The 16,106-nt window shown below is 37.3% G+C and overlaps 3 protein-coding genes across 4 annotated transcripts in view; 1 reads left to right on the forward strand and 2 right to left on the reverse strand.

Moving 5' to 3' along the window:
- The first annotated feature begins 11,531 nt into the window (after positions 1-11,531).
- On the forward strand, positions 11,532-13,790 carry LOC120428930 (peroxiredoxin 1). Its single transcript, XM_039594074.2, has 2 exons — positions 11,532-11,692; positions 12,946-13,790. The coding sequence occupies exon 2, from the start codon at positions 12,953-12,955 to the stop codon at positions 13,541-13,543; it is 591 nt and encodes a 196-aa protein (XP_039450008.1). The 5' UTR covers positions 11,532-11,692; positions 12,946-12,952; the 3' UTR covers positions 13,544-13,790.
- Positions 13,791-14,187: 397 nt separating this feature from the next.
- On the reverse strand, positions 14,188-14,932 carry LOC120428931 (uncharacterized). Its single transcript, XM_039594075.2, has 2 exons — positions 14,686-14,932; positions 14,188-14,618 (listed from the first exon to the last, which is right to left on the reverse strand). The coding sequence occupies exon 2, from the start codon at positions 14,609-14,611 to the stop codon at positions 14,270-14,272; it is 342 nt and encodes a 113-aa protein (XP_039450009.1). The 5' UTR covers positions 14,612-14,618; positions 14,686-14,932; the 3' UTR covers positions 14,188-14,269.
- A 724-nt stretch (positions 14,933-15,656) lies between these two features.
- Positions 15,657-16,106, reverse strand: part of LOC120423791 (uncharacterized) — a 2,431-nt gene continuing 1,981 nt past the window's right edge. For both annotated transcript variants that reach the window (XR_008212257.1, XM_052708912.1), the window contains one exon: positions 15,657-16,062. The gene's annotated coding sequence lies outside the window, so the exon portion shown is untranslated. The remainder of the gene's footprint in view (positions 16,063-16,106) is intronic.

Here is a 16,106-nt window from a genome sequence, read left to right on the forward strand (position 1 = left end):
TTTTCTTTGCATTATCGAAATGGTGAAATATTTAAATTATTTTTTTTCTTCGTTTTTGAGCTATTTTAATAAATTGTTTCTACAAAAACGACTTCTTGCATTTTATTTTGATTTCCTGAAAAATACAATCCAGACTCGATCAGAACTTTCGGTTACTTGAAGTTGGATAATCCGAAGGTTTTGATAGGATTTAGGATAATCGAATCATTAACAAAAAACATATATATTTTTTATTTTCATCAAATTCGGGTTCTGCGACTCCATTTTAGTAAAATTTTAGTAATTGATTGCATGTTAGATAAAACCCGAATTTCCTTAATATTTCACCAACACCGTCATATTGGATTTAAAAAATCCTAAAGCACTTTAGAGTAGTTTTCGGATCATATTTAAGATCGACAATGAGAAAAAGACATCGAAAAAAAATCTTGATTCGATTATACGAAGTAAAATTTTTGCGAGGCCTGGACTGTATTTTTATTTGCACTAATTTTGTTTAGATCTTCATATTTCCTCGATCCTGGCCTAATCTACAATCTCTTTTATTATTCTTTTGACTTTTGTGTTGTTTTGTTTATTTTTTTTTTTAATTCGACAATATAGCGAATTTATGCCAAATTTAACACTGGAACGCCCAACGCATGTCCAACTTACACGGACGCCCAAGCCTCCCAAAAAAGTTGGAACGGTAACTTCAACACACCGGTTCTCGGGCATAACTCAACCAATCGGGACGATTCTTGTTTCCAGTGATTTGTTAGAATGTCTAGATGATCCTAAAATTTTGCATAACTTAATTAGATCAGATCTGTAATTTCTGCGACCGAAAACATCGTTCCAACTTTTTTGAAACGACTGCCTCCGCGGAATTTTCGGCGATTTTTTTTTTACACGCGAAAAAAAAAGTTGGAACGATGTTTTTGATCGCAAAAATTACAGATTTGATCAAATTAAGTTCTGCAAAGTTCTAGAATCATCTAGACATTCTAACAAATCACTGGAAAAAAGAATCATCTTGATTGGTTGAGTTATGCCCGAGAACCATCGAGTTGAAATTACCGTTCCAACTTTTTTGGAGCCTTGGGCGTTGGAATGTTAAGCAATTTAATGTTCATGGCTCGTCAATAAACCGCGTGGTTTTTTTGGTGGGGGTAGGAGGGGAAAGTGAGGGGACCATGATCCAAAAGTAAAAAAAAAATGCAAAAAAATCCACGGTCCGTGGGGTATGGGGAAATTTTAAAATTTGGAAGCCACGTGGTTTACGTACGAGCTCACATAGGCCAATGTGAATTTCAAATAAAAAAAATGCTTTTTCTTCTAAAAACAACAAGTACAGATTTCAATAACGGTTTATTGACTTTAAACAAAGATGGGAATAGAGTTATCTACGTGCGCATGTATTGCGTGTACGTACACGAAAAAGATTGAGGTTAAATTTTGTACCCACCAGCAAAACAAATGGGGTGCTAGTGTGCGTGAGCTCGGGCTTAGATAACTCTATAGAGCTATCTAAGCCCGATCTCACACACACTAGCACACCATTTGTTTTGCTGGCTGGTACAAAATTTAACCTCACTTTTTTTCGTGTACGTACACGCAATACATGCGCACGTAGATAACTCTATAAGGCTTTCTAGTCAGAAATTTACCAACACATTCAAAGTATGTTTACATTACAGCTGGACGTTTGTTTGCATCAGGTTTCCTATCTCTTTCTAGCAAAAGTTTTTAGTCAGGCGACTTCTAGCTGTTTTTTTTTTACTGACCGCCCGATATGTCAGCCAACATACTTCGCAGGGCTGTGACAGCTCGAGCTCGATCATTGTTTGCATCAGGACACTGTGACGAGAAGTTCGTCATTTTTGGGTTAAATTATATTTTTTTCACTGGGCCTAGAAAGCCTTATTACATACAGAGCTCAATTTAAGTAAATTAAAATTATGTTCTTTTCTATTCAGCTCTGCCTGTTTAAATTTGAAAAAAGTAGCTCAGATTTTTTTTAAATAGTGCTGTTAGATTGGTTTGAAGTAAGAGGTTTTAATTTAAAATCTGATGCATTAAAGTTTTGGCTTAAAAGATATTTTTGGGAATTTTTAAACAATGGTGTTTTAATAGTATCATAAACAAAACATTAAGTTGATTGCACTTGTAACTTTGCTGAAATTTTGAAGACTCTTGAACAAAAAAATCACCTAATTTTTAAAATATTTTTGATGGGGTGGGTGTAGGGATTATGGGTTGCAGGATTGAATATGTAATAAATTATTAAATGAGTATTTATTATAAGATTGATATAATTCATAAATAAGAGTTAAGAGCGCAACAAAAAGTGCGCACCTTCATGAATATTGCCTTGTTAGCTGATTGTGGATTGAGTGCGAGAGCGCGCTAGCGAGCTGCGAGAGAGAACAACGAGCGAGAAAACAACGAGATGCGCGCGGCCGGCGAAAGAGAGAATGAAGATTGTCAAATCAGTTTTGTGGTTAATTTCTGTGGAATAAGACGTGTTGTTTGTTAATTGCAAAATATCTGTGTTTTTATTATAAAAGAAAGTCCCCGATCACGACAATGGCACAGTCCGGTAAGTCGAACCTTTTGATTCATGAAAGATCATTTGTTTTGTTTGAATTGTTGTGTTGTGAAATCCAACAGTTTTGTTTACCTGCCAGGATGCAGGTCCAAAGTTTCGCTTTGTTGTTTTGCCTCTGTTTTGAAACAGGTAGATTTTTGCTCTTTTTGCTTGAACTTGTTATTTGAAATTGATAAAAGGCATAAAACTATCTGCGGTCTTGAATTTAATGAATGATTTGCTTGTTGTTGTGATATTGGGAACGAATGTTTTGTTTTGAAGTAGTTAGTTTGGCTTTTCGTTGTGATAATTGAAAACCAATGTTTTATTCTAAGTTTATGGTGGAATTTGAAGGCAAATAATTTGCTCGAAATTTGATTGTTTTTTATACAATCACATTTTTGCTTTAGATTTGATTGTTGTTGTTTTGATTGACGACCAATGTTTTGTTTTTAATTTGATGCAATGTATAATTGTTGTTGTGGAAATTGAACTCCAATGTTTTGTTACGAATTAAACTTCAATTTTTTTCTTATTTTTGTGATTGATGAAAATCAATATTTTGTTTATAATTTGACAAAAGATTTGACAAGATTGTGGAAATTGAAAATCAATATTTCGTTTTGAATTTGATGGAGGATTAGTTTGCTATTGGAGGTAGATAATTTGTTTTTAAATTTAGTTGTTGTTTTGGTAATTGAAATCAAATTTGTTGTTTGAATTTTATTGTTGTTATTATAATTGACGACCAATGTTTTGTTTTATGATCATTATTTTTATTTTTTATTTTGGATTGGATGCTGGTTATTTTGATAATTAAAGACCAATGTTTATTTTTGAATAAGATAAATATTTGCTTCTTGTTAGTTTTGTTTTAAATTTAATGAAAGATATGCTTGTTGTGGCAATGACTTGATACAAAGTTCAATAAAATCACAAATTACAAAATTTACAGGTTTAATTTTGATTGAAAGATTTGATTGTTGATGAGGGAATTAAAGCCCAAAGTTTTGTTATGATAAGATGACAAATTTGCTTATTTTTGCGATAAATGAAAACCAATATTTTGTTTCGAGTAAGATACGAGGTTTGATTGATATTGTGGTAATCGAAAACCAGTTATTATTTTGAATATGATGATAGATTTGCTTTTTGTTGTGGCAATCGAAGGCCAAGATTTGTTTTCTGAATTTGAGTTTTGTTATTATAGAACGGTATTTTTTTTCGGTTTTGAATTTCATGCAATATTTGATTGTTGTTTTATGATGGGCAATTTTGAGTTTTAAATTTGACGCAATATTTGATTGTTTATATGGTAATTGATGACCAATGCTTTGTTTTGAAATTTGATTTGAGCAACGTCTTTTGCCGTTATAATTGATTAGTCATAGTTAATTTTGAAGTCTCTTCTGTGTTGGAGACTGACAAACCTCTGCGATGGTAGTCAGAAAAAAAGTCTCCTCTGTGTTGGAGCCTGACAGACCTCTGCGATGGTAGTCAGAAAAAAGTCTCCTCTGTGTTGGAGCCTGACAGACCTCTGCGATGGTAGTCAGAAAAAAAGTCTCCTCTGTGTTGGAGCCTGACAGACCTCTGCGATGGTAGTCAGAAAAAAAGTCTCCTCTGTGTTGGAGCCTGACAGACCTCTGCGATGGTAGTCAGAAAAAAAGTCTCCTCTGTGTTGGAGCCTGACAGACCTCTGCGATGGTAGTCAGAAAAAAGTCTCCTCTGTGTTGGAGCCTGACAGACCTCTGCGATGGTAGTCAGAAAAAAGTCTCCTCTGTGTTGGAGCCTGACAGACCTCTGCGATGGTAGTCAGAAAAAAAGTCTCCTCTGTGTTGGAGCCTGACAGACCTCTGCGATGGTAGTCAGAAAAAAGTCTCCTCTGTGTTGGAGCCTGACAGACCTCTGCGATGGTAGTCAGAAAAAAAGTCTCCTCTGTGTTGGAGCCTGACAGACCTCTGCGATGATAGTCAGAAAAAAGTCTCCTCTGTGTTGGAGCCTGACAGACCTCTGCGATGGTAGTCAGAAAAAAAGTCTCCTCTGTGTTGGAGCCTGACAGACCTCTGCGATGGTAGTCAGAAAAAAGTCTCCTCTGTGTTGGAGCCTGACAGACCTCTGCGATGGTAGTCAGAAAAAAAGTCTCCTCTGTGTTGGAGCCTGACAGACCTCTGCGATGGTAGTCAGAAAAAAAGTCTCCTCTGTGTTGGAGCCTGACAGACCTCTGCGATGGTAGTCAGAAAAAAGTCTCCTCTGTGTTGGAGCCTGACAGACCTCTGCGATGGTAGTCAGAAAAAAGTCTCCTCTGTGTTGGAGCCTGACAGACCTCTGCGATGGTAGTCAGAAAAAAGTCTCCTCTGTGTTGGAGCCTGACAGACCTCTGCGATGGTAGTCAGAAAAAAAGTCTCCTCTGTGTTGGAGCCTGACAGACCTCTGCGATGGTAGTCAGAAAAAAGTCTCCTCTGTGTTGGAGCCTGACAGACCTCTGCGATGGTAGTCAGAAAAAAAGTCTCCTCTGTGTTGGAGCCTGACAGACCTCTGCGATGGTAGTCAGAAAAAAAGTCTCCTCTGTGTTGGAGCCTGACAGACCTCTGCGATGATAGTCAGAAAAAAGTCTCCTCTGTGTTGGAGCCTGACAGACCTCTGCGATGATAGTCAGAAAAAAGTCTCCTCTGTGTTGGAGCCTGACAGACCTCTGCGATGGTAGTCAGATTAAAAAAAATGAATAAACTGTGCTTGAGTTCTTTGCGAAAGCAGTCAGATAACAATCTCCTCGATAAAGGAACCCGACAGACTTTTGTGATGATTTTTTTTTAAATAACTTCGCAGAAGGAGCCTTATGGATTTTCAAAATATATTGTTCAGCTAATCTTTTCATTCAATTAAGGACCGTCTTTAAAATCACAAAATAAATTGACCTAAGAAAATGAATAAATAAATTTAAATGTGAAAGTGAGCACTTTTTGGTATCCACAAATAAAGCAATATGTATTTTAGCGTTATGTCTGTGAACTACCTAAAAAAATGATTTTAAATTCATCGAATAGAACTAAAACGGTTGTCACTAACACTGGAGTTGTCCTCTCTTGAAAGACAAACCTCTAAATTGAAAGACGTTAATGATTAAGTATTCCATATTGATAGTTGTTATGGTTAATTGTTACTTTAATCGATTTACTCAGCTGTGATACAAAAGTTGCTTGAAACCCAACATTATTTCACAGGGAAGTAAAAATTTAAGCAATCGTTAACATGAACAATACATTATTAGTTAAAAAAAGGTAAAATAATTCACTTAATAATTAATTTGATGCATTTTTAAATAATAAATAAAGGAATGATTAATCATCAGAAATGTTTAAAATATAATTTAAAGTGTGAGAGCGTTGCGTCACAAGAGAAAATAATAAAAATATTTAAATATTAATTTTGAGTTGAGAAGTATAAGTGACAATTTGAGCAACGAAAACAAAACATTATTTAAAAAAAACTAGGGAATATTTATTATATTTATTTTTATTTTTCAATGCAATATCTGTTATTTGTATCAAAATAGTTCAAAATCATTAATTAATTTTGATAGAAATTATATTTCAACACTGTATCATTTTATTGAGTTAAAAAAAAACTTTCAGAATTTTAGTAATGTAAATATATCAAAATTAAATTAAGAGAAACATTATTTTGAAATAAATTAAAGAAACTTTGGGGTTCTTTAATCGATTGTACATAATTATGAAACCAAACTTTTTCAAATTACATAACAGGAGTTTATCAGCAAAGAAAAAGTTAAAATTTTAAATTATTGACAGGGATCGTAAAGATCGTGATTAAAAAAAATTAAGTTTCTGTGAACAATCTACTCAAGTAATATATCAAAGTTGCTTGAAACCCATTTTACATTACGAGAAAAATAAAACAAAATATTTAAATATAAAACATAAAAAAATCTTTCAGCTATTTTTAGATAAGCAAGATACGTTTTGAAGGAAATTATGGTTAGGATATTGTCTCCTCCGTGTTGGAGCCTGACAGACCTCTGTGGTGATAGTTTGAAAAAATTTTCGCCTGAGCTGGAACTCTTTGAGAAAGTAGTCAGATTGCAATCTATACATCTATGCATTACAAGAATAATTGAATAAAATATGTTTTTTGTTGTTATCTGATAAGCACAGTACATTTTGAAGGTATATATAAATAATATGACCTTAAACATTGTTTTGATCATGATTAAATGTAACATTGAATAATCTAATCTACGGTAATATCAAAAGTGCTTGAATCCATACCTTTAGCTGCAATAAATACAATTTGAAGAGAAAATTAATTTGACATATAATAGAAATCGAATATAGCGGAACGGCATTTATTTCAGTTTATATATTTTATTTTTATTGCAACAATTTACCACATGATTTTGTTTTATTCATTAGAATAATATTTTCTGTATTATGTTTTGTTTCAAGATAAACAAAAATATTATTAAGTTATTACTATTCGGTAAAAACTATCGTTTGTCTGGTTAAAAGATCGCGTAAGTGAATATTAATAGAAAGTTCAAAATTTTTAATATAAAAGTTGAAAAATGTTGATACTACCATGCATTTACAGAACAAAATCGTTAAATCGGTAATTTTTTTTTAAAGAAAGCTTTTGTGGCAAAAATAAACAACATTTGATTTTATTTTTTTTATAAAAAAATGTATTTTGTGCAGCAAAGCACATTTTGAGCATTAATTGAATTATTTATATTAGTTTTGCAATTTGCTTCATTTATTGAGATTGCTTTTCAAGAAATCATCTTAAACTGAAATATGGACTATTTTTTATTTTATAAAAGTGTACCGGTACTGATGAAAACAAATTCTTCGAAAATATTACTGATTTTGCATTTTAGTAATTTTTGCCATGATTTATTAACAGTTTCAAAATTAGTTAAAATGCGGTAATTTTTGATACAATGTTAAGCGGTGTTTGCACATCGGAAGGAACCGGTCAAGAAAAAAATCAAATGGGCAGCAGTAGAAACGAAAGCAAGCCAGATAGGGTGAAGAAAAGCCTCAAGAAAACGCTCCCTCTCCTTTGTTCTGCTGTTCGTAAAGCTGTTTCTTGACCCCTTTCCTTCCGATCTCCATACTAGCCTTTATTTAAAAAAAAATGTTGTTTGGTTTAGCTGTACAGCTTGGTTGGGAATAAATTACAGAAAAGTACAGATAAAAATATTAAAAATGAGGAAGGAATAAGCTTGCTTGTAGATTCATTTTGGGTGTTTTTGGGTATTAATTACAAACATATACTTTTCGTCACGTCTGCTATATTAAAATCAGTTTATGTTTACCTTCAAGTCCCGTCTGGTGGATCAATCGGACGTGGCACTGGGCTTGGGCTCATAATCCATAGATCGGTTTGAACTCCGTGGCGGGCGCACATAAATTCAAAGTGTAAATTTGAGTAAAAACAATATCTGTGCCTGTCATATTTTTTGTTTCAGATTTTTTTTAAATAAGTTAAATAAATTACCACATTGTATATATTTTTAGAAATGTTTATTCTTTGTTTTTTATGGTACACATAAATTTAAAACTTTAAAAACGCCAGAATTATGCTTCATTTGTTGTTTAAGTCAGCAACATGTTAGATTTTTGAATTTAGAACACATTGTTTTATATTTCATATTCACAAAATGATAATGAATAAAAATAATGTGATTCCATTTATCGAAATGTTTAAAAAAATAAAAATTGCTTTTGAATTTGAATTATTATTTTTTTAAATCGTGTTGTTTCAGCAATGTTTTTAAAATTTGCTTTTTAATTTTAAATTACATAAAATTTAAAGAAAATCAGGTAAACAATCACTAATTTCGTATTGCATAAAAAATTGATAAACCTGCGTTTATTTGAGAAATATTTGTGGTTTTTGTTTTTCTCCTCGTTTTTTCTTTTTCTTATATTTTCAGGTGTTTTTAAATTTTCAACCTCATCAGCGCATTCCATTTTCTACAACTCCTGCGATCGGATGTCAGTCTCTTGGACAACATAGATGAAACATTTCGAGGACTGCGCTTTCGTATTTAGATCAGCATGGAAACAAAGTCGAGGAACCCGACGAAAATCTTTTAGGAAATTAAAAAAAAATATTGATTGATTTAGCATTCATGCAATTTTTCTGTTAGGAATTATGATTGATATTCGTCATCTTGAGAGTAGAAAAGAGGGAGAATGTAGGGATTATGGGTTGCAGGATTGAATATGTAATAAATTATTAAATGAGTATTTATTATAAGATTGATATAATTCATAAATAAGAGTTAAGAGCGCAACAAAAAGTGCGCACCTTCATGAATATTGCCTTGTTAGCTGATTGTGGATTGAGTGCGAGAGCGCGCTAGCGAGCTGCGAGAGAGAACAACGAGCGAGAAAACAACGAGATGCGCGCGGCCGGCGAAAGAGAGAATGAAGATTGTCAAATCAGTTTTGTGGTTAATTTCTGTGGAATAAGACGTGTTGTTTGTTAATTGCAAAATATCTGTGTTTTTATTATAAAAGAAAGTCCCCGATCACGACAGTGGGGACGACTGAAAATTCAAGAAACAATCAATTAGATTTTCTAGAAAATTCAAATAAATTCCAGTCACAATCACGGATCAAATAATTTATACAATGATATTTGATTTTTTTAAAGTTTGAGAACACCAAAAATAGTAGTTTATGCAACAAGTTGCAAAAAGAGGTTTTTTTCAGCACGAGTCGTACATTTATCCAACGAGGTTCACCGAGTTGGATAAATACGAAGAGTGCTGAAAAAATCAAGTTTTGCAACGAGTTCCATACAACATTTTTTGCAATTCCGAAAACACCCATTGAGTGAAATTTTAAGAAAAATTTTCATGTATTTTGTCAATAAATCGTTTAAATCAAAAAAATGTTGAAAAGTGTTACTTTTCGAAACAAGTGCTGAAAAGTTCAACTTTTCAGCACCCATTTCAGTGCTGAAAAGTAGAACTTTTCAGCATTTATTTTGAAAAGTGTTGCTATTCGATTCTGTTATTTTTGGTTCAGAAAAGTAGGCTATTTCGTCGTTCAAGAATGACAGGAAAAATAAGTAGTTTCACGACGGATTTGTGAAACATATTTTTTTGCAATTCCGTCGTGAAACTACTTACTTTTCCTGTCATTCTTGAACGACGAAATAGCCTACTTTTCTATACCAAAAATAACAGAATCGAATAGCAACACTTTTCAAAATAAATGCTGAAAAGTTCTACTTTTCAGCACTGAAATGGGTGCTGAAAAGTTGAACTTTTCAGCACTTGTTTCGAAAAGTAACACTTTTCAACTTTTTTTAATATTTAAACGATTTATTGACGAAATACATGAAAATTTGACATAAAATTTCACTCAATCGGTGTTTTTTGGAATTGCAAAAAATGTTGTATGGAACTCGTTGCAAAACTTGATTTTTTCCGCACTCGTCTTTATGCAACTTGTTGCATAAACTACTATTGCTAAATTAAAAATTAAAAGCAAATATGATAGATGGTGAAAATCCATTATGGGAAAGACTGTACACTCAACCCCCGGTGGTTGGTCACTTTTTCGTTTGACACTTTTTTAGTTTGTACCCCGTTGGTTGGTCAAAGTCAAACTAAAAAGTGACGAACTGTCACTTTTTACACGGTGCTCACGAACACTATCAAAATAAACGTTTGTTAGTGTGTGTGAACTCCGTGTAAAAGGGGTGTCAAACTAAAAAGTGACCCCGTTCGTTTGACAACAGTTGGTGTCAAACCATCGGGGTTTGAGTGTATTCAAGTTGTTCTTTTTTTTTAGTTTGTAGAAGCTCTGAAAAATTTTGCTTATTCTTTGATTTTTTTAGATAAATTGCTCTGACAAGTTTTAAAATTCTCTGTCAAATTTGCCTTATTTAGAAAAAAACATTCCTAAATGATTCATGTTTTAACCTTAGGGACCATCCATAAACCACGTGGACACTTCAGGGGGGTTCGACATTTCCAAAAAAGTTTCCACGTGGTTTATGGATGATCCCTTAATATTTTTTAGCATATTATTTTTACGTTTAAAGCTTTCTTTAAATAATTGTTCGATTGATATTTGATAAGCACGTCGTATAATTTATTTTAGCAATGCTTTAAATATGTTTTAGCTTCAAACAGCATCAAATTTTGAAGAAACAAAATAACTAAAAATGTTATATTCAACACAGAGTGGATTCGCTAAGTCGAATGAAACTGCATTCGAATTAGCTAACCCGAATTCACTAATTGGAACGACTAAAAGCTGTCAAAAGCTTGAAACCACGTGTTTGGAAATCGTCGAACAATGAAATTTCAATGTCAACATCAGTTTGTTCAGTGGTTTTGACGTTAGAGTGTTTTTTTTCAGTTAAACAATCCTTATTTTAGTAAACGATATGGGGGAAACATTCGTAAATCACTAAGGTCTTAATTTATTAATCAGTTGTTAAATTTGGTTAGAGTAAGAAAATCTTTTAAAATCTACGATTTCTTACAAATATTTCAAACTGTTTTGCTCGGGTTGTTTAAACAACCACAATCAAATGCCCGATCAAACTAACACCGTTGCAAACCCGAACCCGCGCGCTCTTCTCTAACGACGACATGCCTCTCTCATCGTGCTCGCGCAAAACCCTTTTCCCGCGCTTCTGCACCCCGCTCTAACCGTTTCCGCGCCGCGACGCTTCATGCTTTTGTTCAGCTGGTCTCAGCGACGAACCGATGATGAATCTCTTCTTCGCTCTGTGGGGACGTCTGTAAATTGTGTAATTTGAAATAGATCCGACTATTTTTTGATTTCGAAAAACATTTTGATTTTATTAAAAATTGTTTGAAAATATTTGACGAAGAAAATTATTATTTAGTAAATGTTCACGTAGTTCAGAAATGACCCCCCGAAGCCCCCAACCCGACCAAAGTGTTCTCAGCTCGCGGCCGACATCGTGCAGTTCAGTCTCGTAATTCGGTTCCGCCAGTCCAGTCCAGTTTTGTGTCTTGTCCAGCAGGCGTTTTTGGAGAAGCAAAAAGCCGGTCATCTCTAATCATCTCAATCTCTCTCGCTTTGATCCGTCGCCGGAAGTGTTACTAAGGTAAGGGAAAGGATTGCTGGGTTGCTTCGATTAGTCTAGATTTTTTTTTTTTTGCTTCTCCATGCAAGTAACTGGTCGATTTCGCAATCGCTTGCTGGGGTGATGAAATTCCAGAGTCGTGGAATTGATTTTTTCTTGTTATTCTTCGTGGAGCGAATGGCTTCGTTTTCCACCCTCTTGAAAGTTACAATAATTGAACAATAGTTGTCATGGTGGAGCACCGGTACTCGAATGCATCAATCATGGCTTCGAGTGGGTAATTTTCGAGCGCGTCTAGCAATCTTTATGTAAGCTCTCATGTTCAGGATGATGTACGGAACGGAGAGGAACAAGATAATTATGTACACTTCTCGGATTTAAATCGCACGACCCGGTGGGTCTTCCGACGTCCGCCTGAAGGTGGTGGGAGGGGGGTGGGGACCTGGCAATTGTTTTGCCAATTTGGCTTCTCTCGAGTTTGACTTTGCTCGCCGAGATAGTTGCCATTTTGTTTGGTGTGTGCAAAATACACGTCACTTCATGAAAACGCACGCCTCTCCGGCAATGTATCGAAATTTCTAGAAAAACGAGCGAGTTTCTCGCACCACTATGTTCTAGTCAGTGTTTTTTTCCCCTCTCACTGAGTAACAGAACAGATAGACAAAACAGCGATTAGTACAAGCTGTTATCACACACATGTTGAAGCTTCGCTGATAAGAAGCGTAACTCGAAAGATCCCACGGTCCAAGGTCGCCATTGCCGCAAGGAAAACTGGTTCCGCGGTTAAAATCATATGGAAAACCGGCTAAAACTGAAAGGGAAAGCCCCCCGTCGAACACGATGATTAATCGCCAGAATGCAATTTTACACCGGCCGGCCGGCCTGCTTGGATGCATACGGAATCAAGTGCAGCGAAGCAAGCTTTTGCGGGACCGCGGTGGCGTAATAAAATGAAAATGAAAGAAGAAAGGTGGAAAAAATCAATTGAATTTCATTACCACCGTACCGGTTTAGGATTTTGGTCATCCGCGAGTTGTACGATTTCTTAATTTTTCTAACGGTGTGGGTTAGCAGCGGCCACTTGGATCGATAAACCGGTTTTTTTCTCTGCTTCTTTTTTTGTTGCCTCCTTTTACCTGCGCCGCGTGTCCAAGCAGGCCGCACGCTAATGGTCGTTGACTAGTCGTAATTACCAAAAAGAAGAGTAATTGAGGTCACGACTTTCAGCTTGCATTAGTGTTACACAATTTAATTTAAAATATTTTTGTTTGCAGCTACATCATGCCTGTCCCAGAGCTGCAGAAGCCCGCGCCCAAGTTCTCCGGAACCGCCGTTGTTAAGGGTGCCTTCCAGGAGATCAAGCTGGAGGACTACGCCGGCAAGTACGTGGTGCTGTTCTTCTACCCGCTGGACTTTACCTTCGTGTGCCCCACGGAGATCATCGCCTTTTCGGATCGCGCCAGCGAGTTCGAGAAGATCAACTGCGCCCTGATCGGATGCTCGACCGATTCTCACTTTACCCATCTGGCCTGGACGAACACGCCGCGCAAGGAGGGCGGAGTTGGCGCGCTGGACATTCCCCTGCTGGCGGACAAATCGATGAAGATCGCCCGTGACTACGGAGTGCTGCAGGAGGAGAGCGGAGTCACGTTCCGTGGCCTGTTCATCATCGACGGCCAGCAGAACCTGCGCCAGATCACCATCAACGACCTGCCCGTGGGACGCAGCGTCGACGAGGTGCTCCGTCTGGTCCAGGCATTCCAGTTCACCGACGAGCACGGCGAGGTCTGCCCGGCCAACTGGAAGCCAGGCCAGAAGACCATGAAGGCCGACCCGGAAAAGTCCAAGGAGTACTTCGGCTCGGCCAACTAAGCCGGAACCGGACCCCGCGTTACCGTTAAGAAGCTACATCGGCCATTGCGAGCTGTAACAATAATTAGACACAAAACTACTGACACTTATCCTGTACACGTGTGAGAATTAGCGTTATACGTTGTAATCCGTCGTCGAATGTTTTTGCTCGATCGCTCGAAGAAAGTACATACAGCCAGGAGTTAACTTATTAAACCCGAAGAACGAGAGCAATAAAGAATAGTATTGTTTTTCTACACCTTACAAATTGCCTTCAATTACCCTGCGATAATAACACATAATAACCCCCGCCTCCAGTGGACATCAACATGCAAAGCGATTGCTATCTTTGTCCATTTCCTTCCCTTCCATTATCGCGATCTAAAAAAACGTCCTCAATCATGCAACATCATCGTCGGAACGGGTTATCTTCCGACGTGACACGACTCAGTCAACCGGTTGATAAGAAACGCGCGAAAAATTCGCGTAGCATTCAAGTCGCACGTGAATCAAAGCAGTCGTCGCTTTTATAAATATCTTATCAAAGGACAGGTAGAAGCAGCGTGGCGACGACGATCGCGGCAGGCTACGCTGAGCAATGCGCGCGAAACTCCGCGGTCACGGTCACCGTGACTCAAAAAAGGTAAGGCATGTGGGGTGCATTCTTCAGCGTTTGAACTTGGCCTGCTAGGTTGAGATTCTTCTTTGTTTTGTTTGAGAAATTAACTTTATTTCAAGAAACTTTATTTATTGCGGCACGCCTGGCGGCGCCTGCAGCGACACCTTGAGCGGTCGTCCCCGGAACGGGCGCCCGTTCATCTCGGCCAGCGCAATATCCGTGGCGGCCGGATCGAAAAACAGTATCTTCGCCTGCACCACGCGGGCCGGTCCCGTTCCGACCGTGTGCCGCTGCACCGCCGAGGACCGGACGTTGCCGAAGCGAGCGAACGCAAAGTACACCTCCATGTCGTCGGTTTGCGGGTCCAGGTTGGTGACGTAGAGAAACTTGGCGTTGTCCGTGGGGTCACCCGGTTCCGGATCGTTCACGGCGATTGTCCACTCGCGGACTTCCTTCGGCTGTTGGTCCATTGTCAGTCTAGATAAAATGCACTCAAAATAAGCTTTCTAATAATTTTAAAACAAAATTTTCTTGTTCAACTCACCGCAGTACATAGGCTGATTGTGTTAGCCGAGAACCAGAATTTCAATAAGAGGAAGAATGATTCCAAGCCTACTGAGACGCAGATTTTTTTTCTCCGATAAAGTTTTGTCGACTGTGCAAATTTCGCGCCAAATGCATCCGTTACACGAGCTGCAGGGCTTTGTTTGTTCTTTCGGACACTAGTTCAGCCCCTACATCTAAGCGAGACGACCCCACTCGAAATAATGGATCGTGCATAAACCACGGGGTATATATTTTTTATTTCCATAAAATATTTTCTTTTATAAAAAACGTTACTTAATCCACCTATAGGTGGTTGGTGCCTTCCTCGCATATTTTTATCAAAATATCTGAGATCCGGCCTCAAAAAAAGTTTATTAAAAAAACTTAAGTACTTATAGCCATCGATAGGGTTCTCAGATCTTCAATCTTTTGGGCTTGTTGGAAAGGTCTTTTGATTACCTATCTAACGATGGGTCGCATGACAGATCCGGACAACTTTTTCATCAAAATATTTGAGATCCGGTCTCAAAAAAGTGTATAAATAACACTTAAGTGCTCATAACTTTTGATGGGGTTGTCAGATATTAAATCTTTTCAACGCGTTGGAAAGGCCTTTCAAATACCTTTCAAACAATATATAGCATGACGGATGTTCTTACAAAAACCACCCTTTTTACAATATTTCAAACTACAGCCAAATCGTTTTTTTAGCATAACTTTTGAAGTACTATTCTAAACTTCATAATATTAACTAGGGTCTTGTGGGACCCCAAGACGGATCAAATGAGACCAAAACGGTCCAAATCGGTTCAGCCAGTCCGGAGTCCACACACGCACAGACATTTGTTCAGAATTTGATTCTGAGTCGATAGGTATACGCGAAGGTGGGTCTACGAGGTCAAATAAAGAAGTTCATTTTTCGAGTGATTTTATAGCCTTTCCTCATTGAGGTGAGGAAGTCAAAAATCATTTCAAGGAAATCTCTGGACAATCCTGTTTATTTAATTTTACATTACAAAAAACTGCGATTTCACCTTTTCTCCAGAAAACCTAAGTTGCCCACTTTGTCGCGGACCTAGAACACCTAGAACCTGCGGGGCGGTTCCTCGAAGCTGACAATCATCGGCTTTCCGCGGAACACGAACCCGTCCATCGCGGCCTGGGCTCTGGCCGCCGCTGCCGGATCGAAGAACGCCACGGTGCCGTTCTCGAGCTTTTTTGTTCCCGTTTTGGTCAGGGTCTGCGTGATCATCGAGGAACGGACCGCGCCGAATCGAGAAAATTCGCGGGTCAGATCGTGGAACCCGGTCGATTCGTGAAGATTGCTGATGTAGAGCACCGTCGGTGCGGGCTTGTTGGGCGATCCGTTCATTTTCTGAAGAAAAGTTATTTAAATATTTTAATCAACCGAAAAGATGT

The sequence above is a fragment of the Culex pipiens genome, chromosome 2 (genome assembly GCF_016801865.2).
Source record: "Culex pipiens pallens isolate TS chromosome 2, TS_CPP_V2, whole genome shotgun sequence".
Lineage (NCBI taxonomy): Eukaryota > Metazoa > Arthropoda > Insecta > Diptera > Culicidae > Culex > Culex pipiens.